The 24,036-nt window shown below is 37.9% G+C and overlaps 1 protein-coding gene across 5 annotated transcripts; it reads right to left on the reverse strand.

The window, feature by feature from the left end:
- Positions 1 to 646: 646 nt before the first annotated feature.
- On the reverse strand, positions 647 to 22,588 carry LOC148868358 (Duplicated homeodomain-like superfamily protein). 5 transcript variants are annotated; one of them, XM_088972461.1, is made up of 5 exons: positions 22,183 to 22,475; positions 21,953 to 22,085; positions 20,606 to 21,466; positions 10,852 to 11,880; positions 647 to 3,879 (listed from the first exon to the last, which is right to left on the reverse strand). In XM_088972461.1, the coding sequence occupies exons 3-5, from the start codon at positions 21,384 to 21,386 to the stop codon at positions 767 to 769; spliced, it is 4,923 nt and encodes a 1,640-aa protein (XP_088828587.1). In that variant the 5' UTR covers positions 21,387 to 21,466; positions 21,953 to 22,085; positions 22,183 to 22,475; the 3' UTR covers positions 647 to 766. The 5 variants fall into 5 exon arrangements, with proteins under 5 accessions (XP_088828587.1, XP_088828585.1, XP_088828586.1 ...); XM_088972459.1 differs by having other exon boundaries at positions 21,953 to 22,588; XM_088972460.1 differs by having other exon boundaries at positions 647 to 3,876; positions 21,953 to 22,520.
- Between the last annotated feature and the right edge of the window lie 1,448 nt (positions 22,589 to 24,036).

A 24,036-nucleotide genomic window follows, 5' to 3' on the forward strand; every position in this document is an offset into this window, starting at 1 on the left:
GATCAGATCTTTACACCGATCTCACAGCGTGTCTCAACCGCACATCGAAAACATCTCCCATACTTCAGGGAGATTTCCCAATACATGGTGAGGAGCAAATCCCAATTCACGCTGATCCCAAATGGAGATGGGTTGACACATGACAGATTGGCACCAGATCCTTCACCTCTGCATGCTTGATTTTTGTAATTCAGGTGGACAATTTGATATACACTTGTGGACAAATGAATACGTTTACAGACCATGGTGGGATAGGCTCCAATTGTCGGCACTCGCCACTCGAAAATAAAGGAGTGACGAGCAATCCAATTCCAAATCCAAAACTTAAATAGAGGACAAGTGGGAAAAGAATAATTTCAAAACGAGGTTTTTGTATATACACGAGATATTCTTGATACCGTTGCTTTTGCTGCATCAGTGCAAGCTCAGGGCGGCAAATCGAAACCATCGGCTTGGTAAGCAACCCAGCACAACAAGAAGCTGAACAAAGTGGCTGGCAGCATGTGTAGCTTCCTCACTAACGCTAACCCTTCTTTTTTTTTCTTTTTTTTTCTTTTTTTTCCAGATTATTTCTGTATATTTCTATCCTAGTACAATACAACAAACAAATACAAAGCAACTAAAAACTTTAGGAATGAGAAAGACGGAAGTAAAATCAGCCCATTTTCATTGAGAGAGGTTGCAAAGCTATTATAATACAGAGAGCGACAAAAAAAACCAAGCGCCGCAAAATCCCACCTACGATAGATTGATTAACCAAGTCTGTTTAACTTCTTCCTATGTCTCCGCCATGCCACGATTCATCTTCCCTCGTACTACTACTACTACTAGCCTGAGCCTGCCCACTATACCGTTGGCGTTCCGAGGTGGCATAATGCATTTTTATTGCTGCCACCGGATCTGAAACGCCTGGACAATTCCCTCCAATAAGGATCCCTCCTCCACCCACAACACTTCTTCCCTGTTGTTGAAAACTAGTCACTTCAAATCCATTCCTCTTCTCCAGCTCCGAGAATATGCCATGTCCCTTCACATCCACTGTCGTAAATGGCTGTAACTTCGTTCCATCATAGCTTCTGTATGCCTGATAATCTGCCAAACCCCCAATACCATCTAAATCCTTCGTTGGAAATACTGACACACAACCCATGTTCAGGTCATTCCTCTTGACAACTGGCACCGGTTGCTTCCCTACCCTGCAGGATGGTGCTGAATAATCACCGAATGCTGCTGGATATTTTGCCAATAGCATAGCAGCATCTGGTTGCGACGAAAGCCCAGTCTGTATTCTGCTCCCATCCCAGAAACCATGACTCCTCGCTGGAAAATCTTCCAATCCCGAATAATTGCTATTATCAAGCTTTATTGAAACTGCAACTCCATCAACCGCATGATTGGAAGTAGACTTCAAGTTGAATGAACTGCTGCCTAGTTTGGACGATGCCCCACTTTCATTGTTCTCTGGAGAACTTGAATTTCGCTTTGAAGCAGGAGTCGGATGGCTCAGTATCTGACCAAATAGTTTGACATCTCCAGTTCTTCGTGACTGTTCTTCTGCATCTGAGCTACTCCAAGAATGAGGCCTTGGATGATCAATTGGAGATGGTTCTTGACCCTTTGGCAGAAGTGGGAGCTCAGCCACTGAATGGGTAAATCTTGAACTATTGCACTTTTCATGGTATACTTCCTGCATGTACTGGCTATGTTGGGATTTCCTTTCCATCTTAGAGAAGCTTTGGACCTTAGAAGATTCCTCACCACTTTTTGTATCTGCATCCGTATTTTTGTCATTCTTATTCAGCACATGCAGTGGATACCCTTTGAGAATCTGGGAATGCTCAACCCGGTTCAGTGACTCATGTCCCAACAGAATTTGCTGAAAAACATCTGCACTTGAAGATTTCTGCTGTTGCTTGTCACCATGTACCACAAAATCAAGGGTTGATGATGACGCCCTACATTGCTTTAACTGGTCCTTGCAAAGGACTGACGAATTCAACCCGACAGAAACTGAAGGGACGTTCTCTTTTTGCTGCCAAGAGACGACCTGAGGCTTCTGTATAGAAGATAGAAGCTCTAGAGGAATCTGATGAGGATATGTAGCAGGTAGAGTATATGCTGGATTAACACCTTCCATCTTCGCACTTGATTCAGTCGTGAAGATGCAGGATGTACCTGTACAACTATTTCTGTCTATACCATTTGCGGGATCCTGCCCATCAATCAGCACTTTTTCAGACACTTGTCTTTTATCTAGATCAACTTTAGAGTCCTCACAACCACTACATGGCAATGGGTGGAGATCAACTGCAGCAATTGATTTGGACTGGCCGACTTCCTCCTGTTCACATGCAGATACAGACTCTTCCTTGGGAACGATGACTTTATGAGTATGTGGTTCTTTAACAATCTCTTTCTCATCAGCCAAAGCAACACTTCCAGAAAGTTGCACGTTTGGCTCACTGTTCGAAACCACATCTACATTCACATCATCTCTGTTAACCACCTCTGGGCCAATGGAATTGTTATCAGCATCTAAAACCTTGGCAGACTCTGCCCCTACCTGACACTCGTCTGGCACCATGGTTTCAACTTTCATCTCGGAGGCTTCTCTATTTTGTGTCTCCATCCCATGTTTTTCACCTGATCTATCCAAGTCAATCTGCAGATGGGAGGGTTCTACCTGTACAGATACCCCACCATTCATGTTTGTCACAGATGATGCCAGATCAACCTCCATCTTGGAACATGACTGATTGCTGCAAATAGCTGATTCCAACTCAACAAGACAAGCGTCTTCAGTGTCACTCCTCCCGCCATTGGTGTCACTCCCTGGCATTTCTTCATTGACTGTCCCAGGATAAAGCACATCTAAACCAAGACATTTCCGAGCCTTGCTAAAGAAGATCCTGCATTGATCCCTGGACCTTGTCCTGACATATCGAGAGATCTTGGCAAAATCCCGACCATATAATCTCAGTGCCTGGATGAAGACCGACTTTTCCTCATCAGTCCAATCCACAGAATCCAGTTCCCCACAGCTCTCATCTGAACAAGTTTCTTCATCATCAATGTTCTGTGAAACTTCAGGGGTCAACAGTCGATCTTTCACTGAGCGGCGCTTCCACTCCTGACAGCCCTCTCCTGGATCAATTGAGCTCGTAACACAAGAGCTCATTGCCTCTGATGATAAAGCACCACATATACCAACCAACACATCAGCAGCAGCAGCTTCTCTTTCATTTCCAAGAATATCAACACTACTTGACCCTTCTAAATTGCAATCATCACCCTGAGATAAACTATGGTCATTATACCCTCCCAAAAACAACTTTCCACCACAATTTTGCTTTGTCTTGAAATTGGCATCAGCAGTAGCTGCTATCACTGAAGCAGCCCCTAACAAATCAAGTGAAGCAGCATTCCCATCACGATTCCACTTCTTCCCTGAGGTGACTAGGTATGTGTTGCTAGGGAAGCTTTGTTCTTGTTTTCTAAGTTCCAATTTTTTCTTTATTTTCTCAAAGCTCTCAGATTTCTGGTTCTTATAGTAGAAATCAATGCAATCTGCCGTTGTCTTATGATCAAGGAAAGAGGAAATTTTTTTGAAGTCCTTCCCAAATGTTGCAAGCATTTCCATGAAAATTTCCTTTTCTTTAGATGTCCATGGGTTGATCATTGCCCGCTCCTTTTCAACAGCACATGGATCTTCGACTAATCCATTACTTGTAACAAAACTAGAGAGCCTTTTCTCCTTCTCATCCAAAAGCAAAGCTGGCATTCTCAAACTATTCCTGCAAACCTTAATTTGGGAATCCGATAGCAGCTTGCCAGCAAAATCAACTATCTCTGTCGTAGGAACCAGGGTCAAGTTACCTGCTGTAGAAGAGGAAGATATTGAAAGATGAGAGTAGCACAATTTCAAAACATAGATCATTACAAGTTCATAACATTCCTAACATGGTTCAGAAAAGATAAAATCAAAATTCAATCCACTAGAAAAGGGAAAATGTGCAAATAAACACAGCCAATGCTGTAAAGGTAGTCAGATTCAAATTTTAGTTCCACAACCTACATAACAACTTGAAAAACAAGCAATGAAGAAGATATGCTGAAGTTTTGGAAAGGAACTTCCCAATGTCCAAATAACATATGTCAAGGCCCTGAAATGTTTTAGCCACCTAAAAATTTCCCTGTGGTCCTTCCCAGGGAAACAGAAATACATACCATGCCTTACTGATACTGTATTTATTGTTATCACATATTCCATGTTTATGAAATAATTCAACTTTATCTGTTGAATTATAGAACCTCCCTTTCCTTGTATCATTCATAAGCTTGGAATAGATGTCTTCCAAACCTTAAGTATTGTAAATTTGTAATCAAGTGATACTTCTTTCATGGTTTTCTTTATAAATAGAATGATTACTACAGAACTTTAAAAAAAATGTCCTACAAGAATCCAGTTATAACTGATGACAACCTTCTTGTTGGATGCTAACAAGTCATCATGTAAACATACACTTTCTCCTTGAAATGTACATACTCTGGCCCCATTATCCCGGGGAAATATTAACCGAAGGCAAATAATGTCTTCATAAATATCTTTAACAATCTTGCCTACATCTTTTTATGAATGACAACCTTGTTTAGTTGCTTATCTGAACTTTTCCTGGCACAATAATCTCCAACCATCTATACAAACCCTACCAGGACTAGTTGGTAGTAGTTAGTAAGCTAAATCACAAGCTCTGGCCTCTGCAATCTCACAAACAAATACTCTTCTTCAGCAAGGAATAACCAAAATGACAACTGCCACACAACCAGGCCTTGTCCAAAGTTCCCCTGAGGTACAAATATCAGAAGTCCCCATTCATTGCTATCACATATTCCATGTTTACATGAAAGAATTCAACCTACCTAGCTTTCCCAGAAGGAAATGTGTCCTCTCTACATTGTTATAAGTACAAGTGTAACATTACATTTATGATACTGTAAAACTTAGATTGGTGTCCTAGGAAAAGTTACAAGCAAAAACACTATTGAGATTTTGCATCAGATGATGACCCAGTATTTACCACCCAAACCCAACTTGCCTATCATTTAGAAATCTTCCAAACCAAGCCAGTTCCCAAGTTTCACAGACAAAGCAATTATAGAAGCAAAAATACCCTATTCCAAATGATGAATAATTGTAATTTTGAAATGGTCAACAAAGCAGGAACTCCACAAAGAGAATCTTGACACCCTCATAATACCATTTTTACACTTTCCACAACACATGTCCGAACTGGACATTGTATCAATTGCCTATCCTTATATACACCACCACAAAGAAAAAGCACTAAAGAACTCAAGCAGATATCATCCTGCATTAGAAGTTAACTTGACCCTAGGAATAATGCCTTGCTGAAATTCCAGAACAGCACTTTAATATCACCAGCTTCAAGAATCCTATAACCAGACAATTATTGGACCTTCGTTCTTCAATGAACAAAATAAGTTGAGGATTAATCGAGGCTATTACCCAATAAGCTAATTACACAAACCCCAAAATGAGTTTCTGAATTGAATCCGTGAACTCAAGGTATAACTTCAATCAGTTTCTAGACAAGATAATAAATGACAATTAGCCAAACCTTTATATACATCTAGATGATATTTTGGGTGGAAATCTAGATCATTGAATGAACAACAAGAAATTCAATTAGACTGCTCATTGATTGAGAAACCAAGGGGGTGTTCTGTAGTGTATATGAGAAATTGGGCGATGTGTTTTCTGTGGTGTGGATGAAAACACACTACCCCTCAATGGGGTAGTTGTTTTGCATAGTGGACAAAGATGTGTGAATTGAACCACACCACACCTCCGTAGGCCTTCTGCAAGGCGTGGTGTATTTCAATCCACACCCAGTGTTATGATGCCATGCATCTCAGTTACAACATTTGAGATGATCTATGCCACTAAACATTAAAATCAATAATATACCTTTTAGTAGAATACATAATAGAGAAATATTAGTAAATTGCTAACGATAATAATAATTAATAAAATTAATATTAATAAGAGTAAATAACAAACAATAATATTAATAATAATTAAAAACGAGTAGTAATATTAATGCTAATTGATAATACTAACAATACTGCTAACAATATTTAATAATAATTAAAAAAAATATTAATATAAATAAAAATAATATTTGAAAATTATTAATTAATAAAAATATTAATAATTAATATTGTTAATTATTAATTATTGATAACATTAATTGATAAAAATAATTATTTATATTAATAAAAAAAATATTCAAAAGAAAAAACTCTAATTCCATGGTCGTTGTTTGTTACCACCTGGATATGAGCCCCACCCACCATCAGGTTCCTTCTGCCTCACTACCATTCCTGAACTTAATGACTTACATCTAGATGATATTTTGGGTGGAAATCTAGATCATTGAATGAACAACAAGAAATTCAATTAGACTGCTCATTGATTGAGAAACCAAGGGGGTGTTCTGTAGTGTATATGAGAAATTGGGCGATGTGTTTTCTGTGGTGTGGATGAAAACACACTACCCCTCAATGGGGTAGTTGTTTTGCATAGTGGACAAAGATGTGTGAATTGAACCACACCACACCTCCGTAGGCCTTCTGCAAGGCGTGGTGTATTTCAATCCACACCCAGTGTTATGATGCCATGCATCTCAGTTACAACATTTGAGATGATCTATGCCACTAAACATTAAAATCAATAATATACCTTTTAGTAGAATACATAATAGAGAAATATTAGTAAATTGCTAACGATAATAATAATTAATAAAATTAATATTAATAAGAGTAAATAACAAACAATAATATTAATAATAATTAAAAACGAGTAGTAATATTAATGCTAATTGATAATACTAACAATACTGCTAACAATATTTAATAATATATAAAAAAAATATTAATATAAATAAAAATAATATTTGAAAATTATTAATTAATAAAAATATTAATAATTAATATTGTTAATTATTAATTATTGATAAAAATAATTATTTATATTAATAAAAAAAATATTCAAAAGAAAAAACTCTAATTCCATGGTCGTTGTTTGTTACCACCTGGATATGAGCCCCACCCACCATCAGGTTCCTTCTGCCTCACTACCATTCCTGAACTTAATGACCATGATGCAGGCTTTATCTGTTCCTCAGTAGATCTGCTCTGGCCCCTGAATAAATAGTTGTCTGAAGCCCCAGGCATGATCATAATGAATAATGGTTGGGAGTAAGAGGGGTCGGGGCTGGAGAGCCCACTATCTGTGACACCACAGGGTCTCCCCTTGAGTTAGAGGTAAAAACTCCTTTTATTGACCTCCACTGTTGTACCCATGATAGAGATGACAGGATAATTCATGCCTTGGGAAGTTGATTTCATCTCAGCACGTCGATCATGAGAATCAACAAAGACAGAAAAGCTGCCATTCAAATCTATATGCCACATTGAAGGCTGTCTTGATGATGAAGCTGAGGAAGGAGACGAGCTTTGATTGCCATTACGGTGATGATAAGGGGATTTTTCATCCATCCTCCGGTCTGATGATGGGGCATCTTCATTTCATTAACACGATTCAAGTCCAGCTTGAGTCTCTCTACCCTTCTTGAACTCACTTCAGTGGAAGATTCCCCAGAAAGAAGGCCAGAAGATACTGGCATTTGTTTCATCAGTGACCTCATCATCAACTTCAGCCACATTCTGATCAATATCAAGAACATCCTGCTTCTACTTTGAACTGTAGCTGCTTTCCTCGACAGAGGCTGTCTTCTCACCATCCAGAGTCCTGTGGGGAGATGGTGGGCAGAAAGCACTTGTTGCAGCAAACCCCTTCCATCCTAGTGCCCCCTCTAAAGAGGAGTCACAGAGCAATAAGAAGCATGGGATTAACTTGGAAATAAATGTCCACAGTAGTGTGGACCTGTCCACGAGAAATAATGAAGGACGATATTTTGCCCTGTGGTGTAGACCGATCCACGATATAGTGTGGTTCAGTCCACACCAAAGCGAAACAGAACAATAGGTTTTGGCATTGTGCATTTCTAAACGTAATAAATCATGGTGCATCCATACCACCGAACAACACCCAAGTCTCATCAAAATCTAACAACAATAGCTTATCTATAGAGCCCTCAGACTAGAGACTTCTCCAAACAAAAGGCAATCTATTTTTTCAAAAAAAACAGTATCTAAAAAGTGGGTGTCTTCACTATCATATAAAAGTCTTATTCCTCAGACATGTGTCTACCCACTCACTGAAAAAGTGAAAGTATTTAAACTTCACTCTCACATAACTTCTGAAATATAAAAGTCTTATTCCTCAGACATGTGTCTACCCACTCACAGAAAAAGTGAAAGTATTTAAACTTCACTCTCACATAACTTCTGAAACATGGCTACCGATAAAAAAATAAAATAAAAGCAACCCACTTCAAAAGATGTCGAACCCATATTAATCTTTTCAACTCAATTTCCTTATTAAAATAAAAGTCATTATAAAGATTTTAAATGCTGTAGTTCCCATTTTTTAGATGAAATAAGTTATCCAATTACAAATTAAACCAGATCTAATTTAAAAAAATAAATAAATAAATAAGAAAACTAAATAGAAAGCATAAGAAATGAAACTCAAGTGAAATAATAAATTGTGTGGGACCCATTCTTCTAGACGAAGTGGGGTATTAATTACAAATAAAACCTGATTTAATCTCTTGAATCAAATAAAAATCTATTTATCAAAAAACAAATGGGTAAAATACAAAAACCTCCCTTGAAGTTTCTGACAATCATAAAACCTCTCCTATAGTTTCATTTTAACAAATACATCCCCTAAGCTTTTGAGAAATTCAACAAAAACCTCCCTTCAATCACTGTTTCAGACAGAAAACGCTAGATTGATGCACCAGTTTTTTCCAAATATCCATTCTACCCTTTTATAAATTATTTTACATACAAAATTACTGAAATAATCCCATTTTAACTCAACATTTCAGTAATTTTGTATGTAAAATTGCTGAAATGATCGATACAAGAGGTTTTTGTTGAGTTAAAATAGGGTTATTTTAGTAATGTTGTATGTAAAATGATTTATAAAAGGGTAGAATGGGTATTTAGAAAAAAAACAGGTGCATCAATCTAATGTTTTCCATCTGGGACAGTGATGGAGGGGAGATTTTTGTTGAATTTCTCAAAAGTTCAGGGGAGATATTTGTTAAAATGAAATTATAGGGGAGGTTTTTATGATTGTCAGAAACTTCAAGGGAGGTTTTTGTATTTTACCCAAAACAAATAAAAACCTAGCCTAAACTTAATAAAATTTATAATACAGATAATGGGTGTCAAACAAAATAGGTCTGATTTAAAAAGAAAAAGTGAAATAGTTAAGATTAGTGGCCTTGTACTTAGTACCCGGGCGGAGGAGGGTTCATTATCCAGAAATCCCAGAAAAAAGGTGTCTATAAAATAATGCCCTTGAGAAACAAACATATATAAAACTGAGTAAACGCATCTCAGTAGAGTCCCCTGATCAGAAAATCTGTAGGCCACGTCAGTGAATGGATTAGAATAATAACAATATTAAATCTGTTCATCATCATCATCATCCACGCCTTATCCCAACTAAATGGGGTTGGCTACATCAATCATGTTTTGCCAATCCGTTCTATTTAAAGCCAAATGCATTGATAAATTATTAGTGCTTAAATCATATATTGCCACTTATATGCAAGTCCTTTTTGGTCTACCCCTAGCCCTTCTAGCCCCTTAAAATTAACAAACCACTTCTCCTATCTGGTATTATATAAAAACACCATCATACGAGAATTCTAGATAGCAAGGAGGATCTTGCCAGGCATAATCATGTCTAAGTAAAAGATTTTGCAAATAAAAATTACTGAAAACCCATCAACAAATAAAGCCTTTCTCAGAAAGCCTGAACTGATGAAGTTAATCATCCTTCACAACAGGAAGGAATGATGAGAGCCAAAAATATTTTTTATTGTTAACACAATAATGACAGACAAACTCAAAATATACAGGCTAGCTTGTTACAGAAACCATAGAAGAACTATGTTTTCAATCAAAAGGAAGCACATGCATTTCAGTAATAACCAAAGATATGCAATTAAACAATGAACTGGTATCATGCATTCTTTGTAAAGTTTGGAACTTAAAAAGTTACATTATCGTAAATGGAATTATCCAACGGAATGGTTTCACCATTAGGCATATACTGTTTGTATGAATGAGAAAGAAGCATAACTTCCCATTAGGATTCAGATAATCTATAATCTATAATTTGATCAACTAAAAAATCATCAAGTTGATAAAAAGACTTTACCAACAGCTTCCTCAAATAGTAGTAACAATCATTCACAACACATAAACAGCACAGTGTGGAATTCATCACATGCATCTTAGATGACATCTACTACCATATATAAAAATGAAAAACAAACAAAGCAGGTATAACCTGCTAGCTAAAGAAGATTGAAAGAAAAGATGTAGTAGTGTTTGCCGTATACACCTGAGGTCAACTAAGAATACACTGAAGAACAGGTAAACCAAGAATTAGAGAGAACATATCAAATCATATGTTGCAGTAAATGCTATAAAATTTTAAAAAGGCAACAACCAATCGTGCAAGAAAGGAACTGAATCACCAATCAGTAAGGGGCAAGAAAACAAAACCAGATGAAAGTTTGCATGAAATTGAGGTAAAGAGGATTCTTCAAAACTTAATGTTATGTGTATATGAGGAGGGGGAAAGAGAGAGAGAGAGAGAGAGAGAGAGAGAGCACTTACCAGGTGAAATAAATCTAGAGTGGATTGAAGATCGATGCTTCTGACTCCCATTGTGCAAAGTTCGTGAGCTTAGCTCAAACCGTTTCTGAGACCTTGCACGGCACTTCCTTAGAGAAATCAAACGCATATCTTCCCTCCACAGGTGTTGAAATGCCCTATACTTGAGAGTAAGAACTCGCTCCTTGAATTTTATAAAACATTTCCTCATTGCCAGCTTCTCTTTGATGAGCAAGTTGTTCTGCACAGATGAAACACTATTACAGCCCACTGTATTTGTCTGATCTCGATCAGATGGCAATAGTTTATTAAATACTTCAGATGCTTTTCTTGCACAATCTCTGTTGTAAGCCAAGATTGAAGCATGCAGCACACTTTCTGTGTCAGAGTGAGGCATGGCATTGTCACATGCTACAGAACAGTCATCAAGCTTCACCACATCAGATAAAGAAACCTGCTTCTCCAAGGATAGAGGTTCAACACATTTGGAGGAAGCAGTTCCTGGACTATAAATATCCACATCTTTAATTTCACAATTAACTTCATCCAAATTGTCATTACATAGAAGAGGCTCCTCAACAACTTTCAAGGGACCAGATTCTGAGTCCACCTTGGATGCAACATCAGCAGCTTCACACGGTTTTAATGCACCTTCTACTTGTAAGAATTTGGATGCAATCAAACAAGAATCAGTTATTTTAGGTTCAGAACTCACACATTTGAGTTCACTTTCGTGGAAATCAATTTCACATTCAGTTTTTTCCAGAGCCTTCAATATATCACCCTTTAATAGCATCAACTTATTCATAGCAGTTGATTTCACAAAACTAGAGTCCCCAGAGCTTGCATCTTCAGCTTGTAGGAAATCAGCAAGCAGTGAGTTTAAACTAGCAAGAGGATTCAGCTCCAAATTCTCAGCAATGGCAGAGAACCCCTCAAGGCAACTATGACACCCATGACCTGGCGAGCTACTTAAATTACTTGCATCATTGTCAATATTTGACACCTTGTTATAAGGCTTGTCCTCCATACCTGTTACAACAACCAAATGAACAATGTAATTATAAATGCTGGAACAACTGAACAAAGGGTAAATGATTTTAAATGCCTAAATTTTCCATCAGTAGATGCAGAAACAACCAAAGTTGAAAACTAAGTACTAATATTTTGCACTAGGAAAATCACGACTACAATTTAAAAGCAAATAATGCAAGAAGGGAAAGGGATTAAGTAGTTATAATCATCATTTGAAAGTACAAAGAGAAGGGGATCATTATGTATAACTAAATAAAGGAATCAACACTACCAACTATACAAGACATAATGCTTGGTCATGGATCAACAAGAACTGCAAAAGGTTGCAAGAACAAAACAAAACCACTTCAATACTTAAAAAAAAGGGGTATCAAAACCATCATCTTGTTTGTTTGCGGACATGAACCTAATCAAACAGCCTGAGTTGTTCAAAATACATCCTTTTCTAGCATCCACACAAACATAGCATTTCAGTATCTAAAGCCAAAAGTAGGATCCACTAAAATACACAAGTGCACTTCTTCTTTGTATGTGATTGGTATAGCTTCTGTTTATTAAATAAATGTTTGTACTTGATTTGTCTTCAAATCTGAGAAAAGTATTTGATAAATCGTTTACGGACAACTAGGCACCACACCAGTTGCACAGTGAATAAACCATTGGGGGAAGCGTTAAAATGAAGCTTCCCCCAACGGTTAGTGTGCACATAAATCAAAACACACTTTTGTGAATATCAATGCTTACAGATAAATATGATGGAAAATTGCTGACTTGGCAATGACATGGCAGCTTTTTGATAAATGCCTATCACGAAATGCCCACAGAACAAACACACGCTTTATAAGCATGAATAACATTAAAATGTTTCTGTTTCATAAATACAAGGTTTGATAGGTAAAAAAACAATATCCCTGCCAATTCCGGAAAATAAGGTGGGGTACTTGCTAAGATGGTTTCATTCAGTGCATAGACCAACCAACTATTCTGCCCATAAAAAATGCAAGTTGAGGGTTCTAAAAGAGACGGGGAGATGTCCAAAAAAATAGATTGAAGAACAAACAAGGATCTACCCACTTACAATTTAACAGAAGATTTAGCAACTAAGAGTGGAATTGCCACAATGAAACCTGTCTAGCCAACCATTGTGATGTGCATTAAGACTATTCATTTTAGTTTAAATCTAAAGAAAATGCCAATTGCTTGTTTCAGAGTTTATGACATCTAAACGAATACACATTTGGGAAAAAAAACATCAAAATGCAGCCTTAGAACCATAACCTGCTGAATTTATATACAAACAATGCATTCTGTTTTTTTTTTTTGCAAACTCAAATCATCAAAACAACTCATTGTGGCATGGAGCTTTATTAATTATAACAAAAGGCAAAATATCTTTTTGCAGAGGTAATGAGGCTGCAAGCAATATGCAGAGGACATCTAGAAGAACATTGTGCATAATTTGGAAATATGCCTTGAAATGGCAATACATTAGAACATCAAGAAAGGAACAGATATTATAATTGGATATATCAACATTTTTTCAGTTTAATGGGGTGTTTTTTTATTAATGAATATAATTTATTAAAGCAGAAATATGAGGCAATACAGTAGACCCAAGAGGAGGAACGAGTTGTTACCTCTTCTAACAAATATTACATCAAACTAAAGCAGAATTGACCAGAATTAACCAAAACTAAAATTACAAAGCAGCCCAATATAAATGTTCCCTTGAGGCCCCTTGCTTAGCTAGCCCATCCACTAAGGCATTTGCTGATCTTCCCACCCAATGAAAGGTAACAGACATGTCTTTTGTGATCCAGTTGACTTTCCTTACCATATCTCTATTTCACCACATAGCTGAATCTGGTTCTGTCAGTCATCCCACAACAATCTCAAAGTCCCCTTCAAGTACCAAGTGCTGGACTCCTAACTGTTCTGCAATCTGAATACCTTATACTGCCACTAATAACTCAGCTCTATTGGAGTCTCCTGTTCCCACAAAGCCTGAAAACAATGCTAATATTTTGCTTTCATTGTATCTCAGCACCCCTCCTATCCCAAAAGGGCCTGGGTTTCCTTGGCTGCTTCCATCAAAATTCAGCTTTACCCATCCTTCAGGTGGAGGCATCCACACAACAAATTTCTTGTCCTTCCTTGTATGGCCGTTAGCCACCGCTAACCAGTTTCTCAAAAATCGTCAAAGGAGAACGTATGAAATAGTTCCATAGTTCTTAACCAATGAATGGCCCTAGTTAATATACAGTCCTCAACAGCTTGAGTGCTTCTTTCCTCATCCTTAAATACCCTTGCATTCCTTTCTTCCCATATTGTCCACAAGGCAGCTGCTCTAATACATCTCCACGTTATTTTTCTTTTTTTTTTGTAAGCCACACAAAAAATGAAGGATCAAATAGCTGACTTAAATCCGTGGACACTGGACAGATTCCACCTGCACCCAAACAAAGAGAAAATCCAGCTCCAAATGGCACTAGAAAAGGAACAAGATACAGGTAAGTGAGAGCAGTCCTCACCACTAGCCCTGCAAAGTACACACCAGTTAAGGGACAAACACAAAGAAGGCCTTTTCCTCTGCAAGCAGTCCGGGGCATTAACCTTTCTATAAAACACCTCCCAGCAGAAAATAATAACTTTAGGTGGAACCGGTCTAGACCAAATCTCCTTGGTTGAAAAACCCCACTGTCCCTGAGAAGAACAAAGGAATTTGAAAAAGGAAGCACAGATAAAGTAACCTTTTGGGTGAGGGAACCATAACCTCACATCCAAACTACGAGGGTCCAAGAAGACACAACCAAGAAGGGAACATTGTTAAGTTCATCATCCCTCAAGCCTCTCTGAAAGCCAAGGTCCCAACTTAGGAGGGGTGAAAAAGGAGATGGGAGAAAATGAGAGATAACCTTTTCCTTGTAAAGGGAAGTGGAATAAAGAGGTGGAAATTGGTCCTTAAGGGCAACATTACCCACCCAAATGTCTTCCCAAAATAAAACAGAGGTACCAAAATTAACATCATACCTGACAAAGTTGAGAAACTGAGGGAGGATACTCTGGATTGCTTTCCAAGGGGAAGCCAACGTAGCTTGACGTGATACACCCGCATCCCAACCATTTTCCAATTTACCATGTATACTAGCTATCACTTCATGCCACAACCTCTCCCTTTCTCTAGGCCATCTCCACAACCACTTTCCTAAGAGAGCTTTATTCTTGAGAGTTAACCTTCCTCTTTACTCCTATAAACTATTTCCTAGTTAATTAGGTGGTCTTTCTTTTCCTCCCCTGGCTCCCAAAGGAAATTTCTCATTAATCTCTCCAACTTCTTAGCTTCCCTATTAGGAATCCTAAAAACAAAGAGAAAATAGACTGGTAGATTTGCTAGAGTAGCTCTCAATGAAGCCACTCTACCCCCTATAGAGATGTTCTTTTTCCAAGAAGTTAATCTATTCTCAAACTTTTCCAACACTGGGGTCCAGAAACTACTCTCTTTTGGATTAGCCCCTAGAGGGAGACCTAAGTACTATAGAGGCCAAGTAGTGATGGAACAACCTAAGCAATCTGCCACAGTCTGGATGATCCCCTCATTCATACTCACACCTACCACACAACTCTTCCCCATGTTTATTCTCAAATTTGATACCTCCTCTAAGTGTTGTATCAATGCTCTAAGATTCCTCACTTTTTGCCTGTCACCCCCTTCACAAAAAAGTATGATATCATCAGCAAACTGTAGGTGAATTACCCTAATGTTATTTCTTCCTATCTTCCAGCAACTCACTTCCTCTTCCCTATCTGCCTTAGAGATTAATATGCCGAAAACATCTGCAACTAAGGTGAAAAGAAATGGGGAAAGAGGGTCACCTTGTCTAAGGCCTGTACAGGTAGGGAAAAATTCTTTGACCACCCCATTCACCAAAACTGAGTAATGACAGGAGCTAATACAACCCTTTACCTAGTTGCACCATCTATCTCCACAACCACGGCACCCAAGGACCTCTAATAAAAAACTCCAATCCACAAGATCATAAGCCTTCTCCAAGTCTAACTTACATACAAAACCTTGATTCCCCGACTTTCTCATGTCCTCCACACACTCATTTGCTATTAGGATCCGATCTGTTATTTGCCTTCCCAGCACGAAAGCACCTCGTGCTTGACTAACAATGGAGGGTAGTACTACTCGAATTCTTAAAGACCACTTTGGCCAGAATTTTATAAATGCTTGTAACCAGACTAATCGGCTTGTACTCCTTAAGGTCCCTCGCATCTATCTTTTTGGGGATTAGGGCTAAGAAGGTGGCATTAACTCCAGGGCTTACCCTTTTCGTATCAACAAACTCCTGAAACACCCCAATAAGATCTTCTTTTATCACATCCCAACAATCCTGATGAAAAGCCATTGTGAAGCCATCTAGGTCAGGTGCTCTAGATCTATCCATTGAAAATATCACCTGTCAAATCTCTTCTTCACTGAAATCCCTCTCTAACCAAAACACTTGTTCTTCAGATAACCTAGTCCACTCGAAATTCTCCAATGTTGGTCTATTAATCAAAGGTTTTCTATAGATTGATTTGAAGTGATCCACAAACAATCTTGTTCTCATCTTGATTTGTGACTTCCTCCCCATTTACCTCTAACTTAGCCACAAAATTTTTCCTTCTCCTTCCATTAGCCAACGCATGGAAATCAGTTTAAGGGGGTGTTCAGAACTATGGTTATTCCATGGATTGCTTGGTTCTGAAACATGCCACACCCATGTTCTTTTAGGGATGCGATGCATTTTGAAACCATCTGTGGATGGTTTTGAAACACAAAATATCACAATCTCTCCTACACCAAAATTCCATGGATTTCCAACTATTGTAAATTCAGTCATTATTATAGTGTATTTGAATAAATGACCAAGATATTTTATTGAAAATTTTGCTAACAATGCATCCATACCACAATGCAGAACACACTATAGAGTGTGTTGTGCTTCAAACCATGTGGTTTCGACCAGTGTTTTAAAAGTGCAAGGTGCAGGGGTCAATTTGTGCGTGCGGCTTAAGATGTAAGGTGATATGTGCACCTTTTTGAAGCAAGACGCAAAAATTTTTAAAAATCAAAAATGCCAAAAAAACAAAAATATTAAGCATAATATTAATAAAAATATAAACTTTAAATTTTAAATTAAACGTATTAATAAACCTGATACCTAAAATTAAAAAACATAAACACTCCTAGACCCAATGGAACCTTCACTTGTGCTTTTTTCTTCAAGTCCATCTCTCAACTTTCTACTCACCAACCCTTTCCGTCAAAAGAAATTTGGTGCAGGCCAGTTCCCCAAAAAATTATGGCGTTTTGTTGGGAAGTATTCCATGGGAAAGTAAACACTCTAGATAACCTACAAAAGTGAAGACCTATCCTCTGTATTTCTCCTAATTGGTGTATCCTCTGTAGAGCTCACGGTGAGGATTGTTACCACCTATTAATATCGTGTTCCTTTTCTACAGACCTTTGGGCTTGGCTACTTTCGTTGTTTGGGAGTTGTTGGAGTCTACCAGCAGAAGTTCACATGCTCTTCAACCACTCTACCTTTTATTGGCCTACAAAAATAGGGAGAATTATGTGGAGATGTGCTTGTGCTGCCTTGATTTGGACTCTTTGGGAAGAAAGGAATGTTAGAATTTTTCAAGAAAAGAAAATGAGCAGTCAGAAATTGAAAGACTGTGTGTTAAATAGGGCAATACCTTGGCTGAAGACCTTGGAAATCTTTCATCAATTCTCCTTTAATGACCATTGGAGAAATTGGTCAACAGTAGCGAGGTGTTCATCCCTAAAGGACAAATCAATTACAAGTTTTGAATTTTGATGGAAGTAGCATGGGTAATCCAAGATTATCCGAAATAGGGGGTGCTTTGAGAAATGAGAAGGGAGAGATTTTGTTGCTCTACTCAGGTCCCTTGGGAAGTGGGGACTCCATCAGAGCAAAACTTTTAGTTGTTGTACAAGGGGTGCAATTTGCAAACCAACTAGGGGTACAACACCTAACAATCGAGGGGGATTCCTAAGTGGAGGTGAGTTGGTTGAAAAATCCTGAAGAGGCTATGTGGAGTTACAAGAATGAAATGAAGAATTTTAGTTGGTTGACAAGGAATATGTTGGTCACTGTACAATGAGTGGGGAGATCAGCAAATACTTTGTCATATGTGTTAGCTAAGCAAGGGGTAAATAGGAAAGAATTGTTTTGGGCTCAGTTGTGATTCTTGCTTTTCTTTCCTAGTTTACTTGTAAGATTCAAGGAGGGGTTGCAGCTCGCGCCTCTCCTTGGGATGTTGTATGAACTCACTCTACATCTGCTTCTGAATTAATAAATTGATTATCATTCATCAAAAAAATAAAAATAAAATACATTAACATAACTTGTAAAGAATATTCAAATGTGAATTTAAAAATAAAATAAAATATATAAAACATTTTCAAGCATGTAAAACCAACAATCCTTTTTTTCCTCGATTGCATTACTTAAAGTAGCTAATGTGATGTAAAACATATTACATTCTTGATTCTACAAGTTGCCTTTGTGCCACGCTCCTCGAGGCAAGGGGTTCTGGGGGCAAAACCCCCGGTCCAGCCATTAGGATCAAAAAGAAGCAAAAAGCACACGCCTGGGCTAAGGCGCAAGGTGCATCAGGCGTGCGCCCTTTAAATCACTGGTTTCAACCAAATAACTATGGGGCCCAATGGATTCAAATGCACCACATTTTATGAAGATCACAGTACCAAACACCCCTAGGTGTAACTTACTATTGGCCCCATAACTAGGGGTGGCCACAAGCGGAGCTCTTCACGAGCTATTTGAGCTCAACTCGTGAAAAGCTCGGCTCGATTCAGTTTCAACAGAGATCGAGCCCAATTTCCAGGCTCGTTTATTAATCGAGCCAAGCTCAAGCCTAATAAAGCTCAGATCGAGGCTTGCAAGTCGAGCTTGATTAGCTACATACATATAATAATAAAAAAAATTATAGAAAATAATATATAATAAAAAATATTATACATATAATAATTTTATTTTTATATATAATAATAACTAATTATTATAATTCTTAATTTTTTAAATATCAAATAAAACATTTTTCTATATATATATATATAGAAAATATTATATATATATATATATATATATTATTTTTATAAAACATTTTTCACAATCCGTGCTTGAGACAAGCTTGGGCTTACGAGCTTTTGACTCGACCCAAGCTCGAGCTCAAGGTTCAGCTCGATCCGTGCTCGAGTTCGAATCCACCCCACCATAACAAAGCAAAAAAGGAAAGTCAAGCAAATTTTTCCACACTAATAATACATTTTAAGTTCCTTCACATGGGCCATGGCTCATACTTGTAAGGCAAACAGGTTCACCTAAGAAATGAGTGCAATGACAAAAGCAAAGGACCTATAGGTCCTATGGCATGCCTACATCAAAAAGCATTAAACTTCACAAAGAAGCTACCAGACGTATCCACCTTGGAGAATTCCATAGATGCCTTAGACACCTTGGAAAACATTGTTTCCAAGTCAAGGCAACACATATTGACTGACAAAAGGAATGTTCAAAAGGTTACCAACATATTCATGGATTCCCATACCACTCAAACTTCTCTTATGTTGCAACCACAATTATCATGGTTACAAGACAAGACAAAGTAACAGGATACCATTACCCAAGTGCTGAAGCTGGCACCCATGTGCAGATGTGCCACCTAAGCATTGTTAAACCATAGTTTTTTGACAAATAAGGCTTGTTAATCTTTATTTTTTGGACATGTTCCATGTTGGCATGTCTTATTTTCAATGTCTTCAATAAAACAACTAAAAGAAAGCCAATAATAATAAATTTTTCAATATTAGGTTCTATTTGTTTACAATGCAAATTCAAACTAGATGCAAAAATTGTGCCTTTTTGTCTCATTTTCATTCATTGGAAGTGTAACTTTGAAATTTCATGTCACAAAAGGCTGATGCAAAACTTACACCACCTTCATCCTACCTTTGTTCCCTCTCAAATAAAGTAAAACCTGAAACATACTAACATATGTGCTATCACAAATAAAACACAACGTAATAAGTAATAACAACATATGATAAGATGCCTGCCTTGCTATTTTCGTTGCCTAAGAAGGTGCAGAACATATTGCAAAAAAGGAGTAATTTAATGGCATGCCCCAGAAAAATGCCTTACTGCCCAGGTATCCCTTATATGTAATTATGTATATGTTGTTTCAATAGCTATGGTTTAATTATTACTAGAATAAGTAACAAACCAGAAACCAGGCATGCTCCCCAAACAATGAACATGATTGTCTTATAGAACTAATATGCTGAAAAAAGAAATTGGGATTAAAAGATAACAATTGTCGTGATAATAAAATTTGTTACAGCATCCAAAGAAAAAAATCACAGCTAGAATAATCAATAATGTTCATAAAATCATAGGAAAACAACCCAAAAGAGTAAGAGGTCATGACACCTAGCCCTCAGGAAAGGGATCAATGCTTAGAACCCAGTAATCAGCCTCCGTATAGGAAACAAGCAGGATGTTGTTTCTACTACAATTTATAGGCATTGAAAACCTTTTTTATCAATAGATACTGAACACTTGTAAGCAGTGCAATGCAATAAAAGACTTTTGAATGGATGACACCTCAAAGGAACAGCAAAACTTACCTGGTGATGAACTGCATGCAACAGAAGAGGGAGTTGCAGGAGATGCACATTCTGATAAACCTGTGACTCTAGGGCTTTTGTCAGATAAACTTGGAACGGAACCATTGCTTGTTCTCATGTTGTTGGAACATGGGAACAATTCACTTTTGCAGGTAGTCTCATCATGACCTTCGACCTTCTCCTTTTCATACTTTGCCAGACCCTGGCCCCATCCAAGCCGCTGCTTCTTCCTTGAGCATGTATCTTCAAATGGTGTACTGGATGTTACACCTGCAGCAGCATCCCCAGAAGAGGATTGAAATGGAGTTGCTTTTCCATCTTGTGATTCAAGCTTAGTATCATCCAAATCGGCTCTGGTGCTTTTTGAGCTACTTGAATGACTAAATCCAGAGCCTCGCGATGACAAGCTACTAGATCGGGTCCATTTCAGAGGCTTCCAAGCAATCGAGCCCAGTGTATGGTCTTTGTCATATCTGTGGCCTGTGGCCAAGCCATCCACTGTACCCATCTTATCATGATAATCTTTTAAGTGGAGTTGATCCCATGACGAATTTTCAATGTCAGAATGAGGGTGAGATGTGTATGTTAGCAGATCATCAACTGACCTATGAGAACTTAAATCATGCTGCCTGCCTGATGAACAAACAGAGGCGTCACTGGTATCCAACAGGTGCCCTTTCCATTCCTTCTGGCTGAAAAACCCTTTGTTCTCCCTGTTGTTCCTGCCATACTTCCACTCAGCACGGGACGCAGATGGCCGGCAGAGTTCGTCTTCCACCATCCTCTCACTTGACCGCGAAGGCGTACATCCATGTCCAGATTCTTCCGAGAACAACTGATAACCACCCTGCTTACCATGACCTTCAGCAAAAAATAATTACAAAAAAAAGAAGAGAAAAATCACAACAAAATCAAGACAAACACAGTATTGTAGATTATAGACCTTGCGGAAACAGGGGAGAGAACCTATAAGCAGTGACCAAACTCACAAGGGAAGCGAAATCTCAGATCTGTGGAAAATGAACAAAATTGGGGAAATGGTAAAAAAGCAAAATCCAGGAACGAAAGCAATGGATCCTCGGCGAATAAAGAACACATTCAGTTTTTTAAGTTTTTTTTTCCTAGAACAATTCTGAATTCTCGACTGGGAGGGGACGGAGCCAACATACAAGTTTTGGCCAGGAATCGATTAGGTTTGCTCTCTCTTGCACCACACCCATCAACGCAAAAGGAAAAGACGAAAAGTATGGGCACGTAACCCTATTTTTAGAATAATCTGAGTAAAGTGGGAAAAATGATTCCGAAGCCCTAAATCTCCTACAAACGGTAAGGAACTCCAAAACGTACCTGGAGGCCTGTGTAACTCGTCTGAACCCCATCGAGCGAACTCCCGTGATCCGTGATGAGAGTGACAGTCCCTCCATCTGGAAACAGGGCCTAAGGCTTCCGGCCTCTCGTACTTCTTCTCCTTGAAGAAATCCTTCCGATCCCAGGGCAAGGGTTCCGGCGGCATGAAAAAGCAGTCAAGAGCATCGGCAACCAAAAAATTCTAAAGCCGAAGGAAACACGAGACTTACCTTTCAACGCCCTCTCAGCTAGGGTTTGAAAAGGCCCGTGCACAAGAAAACACCAGAGGAACAACCCAACAGCCGATAACGAAACCGAACCACCATAGTGAAAGAGATCTCCAATGGCGAAAAACAGATAAATAAAGAGCGCCTCTTTGAAGCCGAGAACAAGCCGTCCTCGGTTATACTTCGATAGTGGAGAAATAAATATGTAGGCAGAGTAATTAATCAGCGACCGTCGCCAGCGATGGTCGTCTCTCAGACTCCGAGAGGAGAAAAGACAGACTGAATTTCAATGGAGGGAGAGGGAGGGTAGCTCATTTCACGGCGCCATTAAACGAAATTCCAATCTCCTGTCGTGTCCGCTAGATTATCTCCCTCTCTCTCTCGGTATTCTCTTTCTCCCCCCTTTTCTTTTTCTTTCTTTTATTTTGGTTCAATTTTCTTTTTCTTTCTTTGAACGCCCTTGCTCCGTCTTTTTTACGTTCCCTATTCCTAAAATACCCTCTGTACTGTTTCATGATTTACGTGTACTAATGAACTGATTCCACGTGCGAGCTGAGAAACTGCAGGGTTTATGTAAAGAAAAATCCGGATCCGATGATATGAATTAAAAGAAAAACAAGTTACGTGCAGATAATTGTATTGAATCAAAACTCGAACTTTTAACCATATAAAAGTAATAATGCCGATACATCATCCGAGAATTTTATTTTTTAATTTTTACCGTCATTTTTGACCTCTTCTCTCTCCATTGAATTCTGTCTCCTTCACTTTACACGTGCAAATGCATGTACGTGCCAAGATTAACCAAAACCCGGTACGACGGACGATACCTGTCTGTGTGATATGATGTGAATGTGAGCTCCAAATACAAAGAGGGCGGGGTCGATTATCGCATATCCGTTTTGGCATATTCCGTTCCGTCCCTCGCCCCTAATACATGTATCAAATTTTATCGTTATCCGTACCTTCGTGGGGCTGAAAATTCCATCCCCATCCCCCGAATTTGACCCTCCCCGCCCCGGCCATTCTTAATTTCTTAAGAGTAAATTTGTTATAGGAGAAAATCTAATATATATATATATATATATATATATATATATATATATATATTGCCTATTCAAACAAGAGAGAAAAATAAATGTATAGATTATACATGTATTATACACATGTTATTTTATAAAATTTAAATTTTACATATATAATATATTATTTATATACATATAATATATATTAAGGAAAAATCCCGATTAATACCATGTACTTTGGGCCTAATTCCACTTTGATCCCCAAATTTTAAAATACAATAATTCAATACTCAAACTTTCAAAGCGTGACAATCACGTGCCTGTCGTTAACTTACTGTTAATCAGCCGTTAAATGGCATTTGAAAAATACACAAATGCCCTTCAAATGCCATCTAATTTTCTTTACCAATCATTCAAATATTGACAAAAAATTAACAGTCCCAAATCTTTGCCTCTTATATTCAAGAAAGTTGGGGTCACAATGCCAAATTAAATATGACTCCAACTTTCTTGAATGAAAGGTGCAAGGATTTGGGACTGATAATTTTTTGTCAACATTTAGATTGTTGATAAACAAAATTAAATGATACTTGAAGGGCATTTGTGTCTTTTTCAAATGCCACTTAACGGCTAGATAACAGCTAGTTAACCATAGGTATTGGATTGTCACGTTTTGAAAGTTAAAGTATTGAATTGTTGCATTTTAAAGTTCAAGGCCCAACGTACATAACATAATACTAATTGGAATTTTTCTATGTCATATTATAATATTTAAGATATGATACAAAGATCATTTATTATGACAGGTTTGAGGTCAGGTTTTTTAGATGTT

The sequence above is a fragment of the Nelumbo lutea genome, chromosome 2 (assembly GCF_056320005.1).
Source record: "Nelumbo lutea isolate HS-2025 chromosome 2, American lotus-T2T, whole genome shotgun sequence".
Lineage (NCBI taxonomy): Eukaryota > Viridiplantae > Streptophyta > Magnoliopsida > Proteales > Nelumbonaceae > Nelumbo > Nelumbo lutea.